The sequence below is a fragment of the Carettochelys insculpta genome, chromosome 28 (assembly GCF_033958435.1).
Source record: "Carettochelys insculpta isolate YL-2023 chromosome 28, ASM3395843v1, whole genome shotgun sequence".
Lineage (NCBI taxonomy): Eukaryota > Metazoa > Chordata > Testudines > Carettochelyidae > Carettochelys > Carettochelys insculpta.
In genome coordinates, this window is record NC_134164.1 from 1440396 (window position 1) to 1448639 (window position 8244).

General features: G+C 58.3%; 1 protein-coding gene across 1 annotated transcript; it reads left to right on the top strand.

The window, feature by feature from the left end:
* The first annotated feature begins 5163 nt into the window (after window positions 1-5163).
* HOXB13 (homeobox B13) lies at window positions 5164-7794 on the top strand. Its single transcript, XM_074979102.1, has 2 exons — window positions 5164-5800; window positions 7544-7794. The coding sequence occupies exons 1-2, from the start codon at window positions 5164-5166 to the stop codon at window positions 7792-7794; spliced, it is 888 nt and encodes a 295-aa protein (XP_074835203.1).
* The last annotated feature ends 450 nt before the right edge of the window (window positions 7795-8244 follow it).

An 8244-nucleotide genomic window follows, 5' to 3' on the forward strand; every position in this document is an offset into this window, starting at 1 on the left:
GTTATTGCCAGGGGCGCGGGGCAGGTTCGGCGGAGAGAGGGCGCGCAGCCAGGAGATTCGCCTTTCCAACTACCGAGACTTTCCTTTCCTTCTGTTCAGAGCAACGCTGCCGAGGCGGCCCAAAGCTGGGAGTGAGGTACAGGGAGCGGGGGTCTTCTCCAACCGGCTCCGCGAAGGAGGGGAAATAAGATGGGAGAGAGCCAGAGCAATGCACGGGAAGGGCTCAGACTGAAACAGGTCAGCTGCAGACCCGCCTGCCAGCTCTACCCCGGCTAGGGGAGCCCGCTGCTGGGGCGGGAAGCTTTGGGCTCGCCCCAAAGAAGACACCGGCGTGTTGAAACCAGACAGGAGCCGCTAAAGTTTTCTAAACCCAAACTGAGAAGCGTGGGGCTTGGACGGGAGGCTGCTTGGAAAAGGGCTTGGCCGGCCGGGCGCTGGGAGGTAGGCGAGGCTGCTGAAACCGAGCACTGTTTCCAACAAACTAAAATAACCTAAAATGAAACAAACGAAAAGAGTCACTGTGAACGTTCTCCTTAGTGGCACCGCCGGCTCGTAAAACGGGCAGAGAAGCTAAGCGGTTCCCAGCCGTGCAAACACAGGCGGCTTTCCGTGAAGGACGAACTGCAACTTCCACGTACTCCCAGCGAATTTACGATGTGGCAACAACAACTAATGACTTTTTGGTTGTTTTGACCTTATTTCACAGAAATATGGTCAAAATCAGAAGCCCCGGGCAGCCCTGAAGACTCGGCTCCTGCCCAGATGGAGAGGAAAAAACACCCCATTTCCACCAATAATTATTTCCACTCGTAAATTGCTTCAATCGTTCCCAAGTAAACATCTTTGGGCGATTTTTTTTCGCGCTAATTTACATTGCATTTGCTTGGAAAATATTAAAAGCAATTACAAACCAGTGCGCAGCTTTGCGGGCTCCAGATGAGGCGTAGATCAGCCTCCCGGTGCCTATCATCGAGGTAATGAAAAGACTTTTTTTTTTCTTTAAAAATGAAAAGGGATCTTCTCTTTAGTGTTCCGAATAAATTCCACCCGGAGGGACCAGCGAGGGAGAGCGCCGGCTGCAACCCCTCCCCGCCAAATTACATGCGTAATCTTAATTTAAAGGGCCCTTTCGGACTTCAGTTTACTTTTGGGAGCCACTTCGTAAAGGATTTCCGCCATCAGCTCGGAAGTAAGAAGCGTCCACGTTCCAAGCGCCCTGCAGAAAGGAAACCAAAACTTTAATCCGTGTGGCTGAGTTAACCCAAACCGAGACTGTGTCCTAAATCAGGTGATACTGGGGGCAAAGTCAGGTCTCCTTCTGCAGGTCCCGAACCCCCGCGCCCAATCACGGCTGAATTCAGTAAGATTTTTGCAGAAGGAATAACGGCAAGATATGGACCGCAATTAAATGAGAGACAGACAGAGCCAGAGCCGGGGAGACAGAGCACGGGCTGAGTTCACCCGCTGAGCGTCCTGACTAGCTGTGCTCTGTTTTCTCTCTTTTTTTATTCGAACACCAGTCAAAGAAAAGCAACAACAAGTCCTGTGACACCTTATAGACTAACCGATATTTTGGAGCATAAACTGTCGCGGGCAAAGACCCGCTTCATGCATCCGAAGAGGCGGGTCTTTGCCCATGAAAGCTTATGGTCCAAAATATCTGCTAGTCTAGAAGGTGCCACAGGACTTGTTGTTGAAGATACAGACTAGCTCGGCTACCCCCCGATACCGGTCAAAGAAAGTAAAGCGAACTAACTGACGACAGAACCGCACTAAAAGCCTTCCTGGGTGCTGTGTCGGCAAACCAGAAGCATTCTTGCCGTCGGTGGCTTCCTCCGGTTGCGAGAGTCTCGGGGTTTATTCTGACACCCGCGGCCTTGCCTACACACCGGCCGGGCATCCATCCCTCTTTCTTTCTTTGTAGGCTCCTGTACGAAACTGCCCCAAAGCTGCCTGCTGGGGCGGCAGGGCTCACACGGGGCTGTGAAGTCTGAAGTCAGACAGTGCCGGTGATTGTGTCTGCCCCGTTCAAAGGGCGGCGGTCTGGGCTTGCAAAGGCCAAGCAGGAATAAAGGGCTACGCCGAAGAGGAACGCGCCGGAGGTAAACAGCCTCTTCTTAACTTTCAACTTGGCCTTGACCTTCCATTGTGTCCGACCCTTGTGCAAAGGAGCGTCGCTGAGTTTGACGCCCGTCTGCAAACATTGCGCTCTGGTTGAATGGTGCCCCGGCCGGGCCCGAGCGGGGGGTGCTCTGGGAAGAGGAGGGGAGGGCGTGCGGGGGAGAGGACAGGCACAGGGCAGCTTTCCAGTGTTTGTTCCTGGCCAGGCTGGCCCGGAGCCCGGCCCTGGGACTGGGCAAGAGAGTGGAAGACAGGAATGTTTGCCGCTTGCAAAGACGCCTGAGAAGAAACCGGACGAGTCGGGTCCGTGACTACAAGGCTCTTCCCACAAGCGACAGGCCCGGGCTGGCTCGCCACGTATTGGGCTGTGTGCGGGGAACCCGGAGCCCAACGCTACGTCCGGGCAGAAGGGGGCTTGGGGCGGGGTAGGTACCGGTGAATTCTGCCCGGGATTTCAAAGCGGGCTCCTGCTGTCCCCTCCCGGCTCCCTCACTGCCTCGTGTGTGTAAAGCGGGAAGGACCTGCCCTGGGGATGGTTACCCGCAAAGCTAGTGCGCACCCCACCTTTGGTCTCGGCTTGCTCGTCGCTCCATGACACTCGCCTCCCCAGCGCTCGGCTGAGGAGAGCGGCTGTTGTAAACAAGTCCTTTGCCCAGTCCTGCGCTAAACCGATCTGTTGAACCATGTAGTGGCTGTGGCTTCCCCCGGCGGATTACTTAAAGCTTTGCCAGCCGCGAGAACCCTTGCAAATGCCACCAGATATGATTGCAACATATTACACAGCGCACAACCCTGGCTGAGGAGAGCTAAGAACAAAGTCTGGATTTAAAGCCCTGCGAAGTTGAGTGACTCGCGGCGCTGGAAACCGGGAGCTGGGCTGATGCGCCGGAGAGAAACTTCCCCCCACCAGGAGCCCCGTTATTCCCACTGCATCGCTCCGAGCTTTGAAACGGCTCCGGACGCGGGTAAAACGGGTGTTGTTCTCGCAGCGCTGGGGCATCGGAACGGGCTCCTCCAGAGCTGCGTAACTCCGGCGAGCGGCCCGCTGCCCCGGGCGTGCCGCAACCTGCTCTTCGCACACTTACAGATCAGCAGAACCCCGGGGAAGGACCAAACCCCCTCGGAGTGACCGCGAAGGGCTCTGCGAGGCGGCCCTGTCGGGAAGAGCGAGCGAGCGCGATTCGCCTCCGCGCAAAATAAAGGCGAAGTAGAAGGTGGTTGGGCCAAACGCTTTGCTTGTTTGGTTTGGGTTGGATTTCGTGTTTTAAGGAAAACAGATGCATTGTGTGTGTGTGTGTGTGTGTGTGTGTGTGTGTGTGTGTGTGTGTGTGTGTGTGTGTGTGTGTGTGTGTGTGTGTGTGTGTGTGTGTGTGTGTGTGTGTGTGTGTGTGTGTGTGTGTGTCCTACACGCGCGTTAGCATCCTCCGGCTATGAATGGACGAGATGCACGTACACAGTTATGTCTTCGCGTGTCTGCGAGGTAGAACAGAGCGCTCCGGAAAGGGTTAGCGGTGAATTCGTTCAGGCCAGTGTCTGCAGGTGCGAGAGAACGCGACCAGAGCATCCGTTCATTCGAAAACGCTCGAGCCCCACCCCGCCCTCTCCCTCCTTCACGCGTAGCGAGCAGTCCCGGAGCACCGCATAGACGAACAAATGCACTATTAGGTCGCGAGTTTGCGCGGGTAAGACCCACTTCCCACACGGCGGGACCCCTCTGAGCCCATTCACTGTCGGGGAGCGCGGGACCCGACTATTTCCCCACTCGGAATCCCTCCTGAGCAGATGCAGCTATCCGGGAGCAGCTCTCTCTGTGAAACCCGGGCTCGGTTTGAAAGTGCGGACACACTTCAGCTTTTCCCTGCCATGCCGCCAGCCGGCGAAAATAAGAAAAAGCTGTATCTGGTCTGGATTAATACCGCTCCCACCAAACCCTCCCAGCCGCTCCTTCTGCACATAGTTAGTGCAGGGGAACTTCTTCGGCTCTTGCAATTATATGTCAGACCCAGTATTTTGCTGATTGCTCCCGCCCTCTCCCCCAGCGTTTTATTCTTCCCTTTCTGGCTTTTCCCTCCCTGACGCTTCATTCTTTCTCTCCCCGGAGACTGTTGTCTTTCACATGGGTTATGTAAACCCGCTCGCCCGCTCGCTGCTCTAAATAAAACCATCTTTGAAAAAAATCAGAAATAATTGAATGAACATTTTCCGACGGAGAAGGGAAAGAGCCGCACGCGCTCCTAGCCAGGAAAGAGTCCGAGGACAGAGCGTTTAAGAAGGGCCCGTCTGCAGCCCACCAACGGGCCGAGGCTGAAACCAAACATTCAGGCTGCTAATGTTTCGGAAACAACCGAATCGTCTTCTGAATTCTTAACATGCTCCGACAAGGGCTCTGTCTCGCGGGAAAACAGTCAGAGACTCCCCGGGCTGGACAAGGCCTCCGAGGGTCATCGAGTCCAGCACCCTGCCCAAAGCAGAACCCACCCTAAGCACCCCAGGTGCAGGGGCCCGGAGCAGCTCGTGGCTAGCTACCTGCAGGGCTGGGGGTGCCCCCCTGGAGTTTCAGGGATGAGCTGGGGTACGAAAGCAGCTGAGCCTGAACGGAAGCAGCCGAAGAGTTACAGCCATTCCCGCTGATCTGCCTTTCTCGCGGGGAATGCTCCCCACCTCGCTTCTCCTTGGCCACATGCAGTCCCCCCACCACCCCCGCGCCCGGTCCGGTCCGGTTGGCTGGAGCCCGTCTCCTGTGCCAGGGGGTGTTTTCCACCACTGCACTAAAAGCATTTTCGCAGTTCCTGCACTGACTTTGCTAGACCTCCCCACCCCCCACTTTCCCTTTCCCCCTAACTGCCCCAGCGCTCTCTCCGCAGCCAATCAGCGCCTCGCCTGGGGCTGCCACGCAGTTTGCGTCACGGCAGCCGGGCTGGAGCGAAAGGCGGCTGCCTCTGCAGTTTCCAGCCTTTAAAAAAAAGGGTTTGGAGCCCTCCCTGCCAGAGCCGCGAGGCTGCGGGGCATGAGCTGCCCAATGCGCCGGGCCAGCCTGGCCGCATGGACCTTGGCACGTTCGCACGCGCCCGGGAGCGGCCTGCAAGCCCAGGAAGTGGCCAGGGGCTTATGGGGACGGGCAGTTTTGCTGCAAGCCAGTGCTGGAATCTGGTGGCTCCCTCTGCCCTAGGAGGGCCCCCGCCTCCCGCCCTGCTGCAGGCCACTACCTACCCTCCCATGGATGCGCCCAGCGCCGGCCCCGGGGAGCCCCCCAAGCCGTGCATCCCGTGCCCCGCTGTTCCCCAGGTTTCCTCCGCCGCCTCGCCTTTGCCCTACGGATACTTCGGCAGCGGCTATTATTCCTGCCGGGTGGCTCGGAGCTCTCTCAAGCCTTGTCCCCAGGCCGGCTACTCTGCGGAGAAATACGTGGACCCCCCAGCCGCCGCTGAGGACTACCAGAGCCGGCAGGCCGAGCTGGCTTTCTACCCCGGCTACGCGGCCCCCTACCAGCCCGTGGCGAGCTACCTGGACCTGTCGGTGGTTCAGACCATAAGCGGCCCGGCAGAGCCCAGGCACGAGACACTCCTGCCCGTGGACAGTTGCCACCAGCCGTGGGCCTTGAGCAGCGGCTGGGACAGCCAGATGTGCTGCCCGAAGGATCCAGGCCAGGCCGGGGCCTTCTGGAAAACCGCCTTTGCAGGTAACGCCCCGACCCCCGCGCTGCTCCCTGGGCACCAGGCGCCTCTGGCCGGCTGGGCCCAGCGGGGGACCTGGCTGAAAGGGCTGCCCTGGGCCCGGCCCACGAAGGGATCTTGCCCCAGTTTGCGGAGGCGGCACAGCCAGTTCCGGGCTGCGTCACGCGTCCCACGCCACAGAAATAAAGGGCCGCGCGGCACCACGAGCCGTGTGCTCTGCCGGCCCAGCGCGGCCTCAGCCCAGGGGTGCGGTCCTGCGCTGCCCCTGTCCTCAACGGGTACATGGCCCCGCGTGAGCACGTAAAGGCATCGGCGTTATTCTGATGCACTAATGCACTCTGTGTGTGCCTGTGTGTGTGTGTGTGCCCGTGTGTGTGCCTGTGTGTGCCCGTGTGTGTGTGTGTGCCCGTGTGTGTGCCCGTGTGTGTGTCTGTGTGTGTGTGAGAGAGAGATTCCCCACAAGGCCCTGCGCATTCTGTCTGTCTCTCATCTCCGGGCGCTCCGTTCATCTCTCATAAGAACAGGAGAAGGACCATACGGGGTCAGACCAAAGGTCCATCGAGCCCAGTGCCTTGGCTGCCGACAGTGGCCCGTGCCAGGAGCCCCAGTGGGCGTGAACGGAACCAGTAACGATCTCCCTCCTGACACAGGAAGGCCGAGGACCCCATTCCTCACCAACCCCGGCTAACAGCCATTAATGGACCTAAGCTCCGTGAATTTATGTAGCTCTTTCTTAAACCCTGTTATAGCCCTGGCCTTCCCAGCCTCCTCTGGCGAGGAGTTCCACAGGTTAACTGCGCGCTGTGTGACCAATTTCCTTTTACTTGTTTTAAACCTCCCGCCCATTGAGTTCATGTGGTGTCCCCTAGTTCTTGTACTATGGGAACAAGTAAATAATTTTTCTTTGTTCACTTACTCCACACCACTCAATTTTATACACCTCTAGCGTATCCCCCATAGTCTCCTCTTTTTCTAAGATGAAGAATCCTGGTCTTTAACCTCGCTTCACATGGGACCCGTTCCAAACCCCTCATCATTTTAGTTGCCTTTTTCGGAACCTTTCCTGATGCCAATAGATGTTTTTGAGATTCCCGCCCCCCTCACACTCTCTATCCGCCACTATCTTAACCAGGAAAGCTCATTGCCTAACATAGCAATACAAGTGATTAGTTTTTAAGGTGCTACAGGACTTTGTTTTTGTGAAGTTACAAACCATCCGGGCGACCCCCGCTGAATCTATCTATCTATCTGACACATTTCTCTTGGAGCATGTGCTTTGCAGTAGGTCGCAGTCTCAGGGCGTGCATAGGTCTTACGGTGGCTCTCCTGCAGCAGCGAGCCTTGCAACTTATTTGATGCGTTTACTCAAAGTTTTGGGGCAGGATAATTTAATTGTGATGAAATAATTCTAGCAGAAGGAAAGGCCGCTTCCTTCGCCCCCTCACCCCGCCCTGCAGAAGGGGCAGCCCACCGAAAAGGGCTAGAGGCCAGACGAAGCCATGGTCGAAGGTAAAAGCAGAGAAGGCAGCGACTGGCAAGCTGGATTTCTCTGCGCACCGAGCCTCAGGGGGACCAGACATGTCCGGGTCATTTTACGCAGGAGAAGGAAAGATGAGCGGGGGGGGGGGGGGGAGAGTGAGTGTTGGAGCTGGTCCACACGCCCGAGATGCCGCTTTCTTGTCAGTGTCCCCAGCTAGGCTGTGTACCCTGGGCTCAGCTCTGCTCTGTGTCTGTCTCTCCGCGCTCAGATGTGGCCCAGCACCCTCCGGACGCCTGCGCCTTCCGCCGGGGACGCAAGAAGAGGGTCCCCTACAGCAAGGGGCAGCTGAAGGAGCTGGAGAAGGAATACGCCTGCAGCAAATTCGTCACCAAGGACAAGCGCAGGCAGATCGCCGCCGCCACCAGCCTCACGGAGAGGCAGGTCACCATCTGGTTCCAGAACCGGCGGGTGAAAGAGAAGAAAGTGACGGCCAAAGTCAAACCCGGCTGCACCCCGTGAGGGAGCCCCGGCAGCGCCGGCCGCACAGCCGCCGCGCCGGCGCCCCTCTCGGCTCTGCGCAGGCCTGGGACGCAGACCAAAGCAACCCGGCTGGGCCTGTGACTCATCGCACGCGCGTGTTCCTGGCCCCGCAGCCGGCAACCCCCTCCCGGGGCGAGCAGGCGCGTTCCGGGCCCGCAGCCCTGCCCCGCCCCGGCGGTTTGTGTTCACTTTGCCCAAACGCCGACGCGTCAGGGGAGTGCGGCCCCTTTGGCTTAGAGCGCCCCGGCCTGCTCCCTTGGCGAGCTCGCTCGGGGCAGCCCTTCCAGCGCAGCCGGCAGCGCCCTGAGCGTTGGGCCGCTAGACCCGGGGCTGTGAGCTGATCCTCTAGGCGGCCGTTCGGGCTTTGGGGTAAATAGTGGTGATAGGTCCTGCTGAGAGAGCGGGGGACTGGGCTGCAGGAGCTCCGAA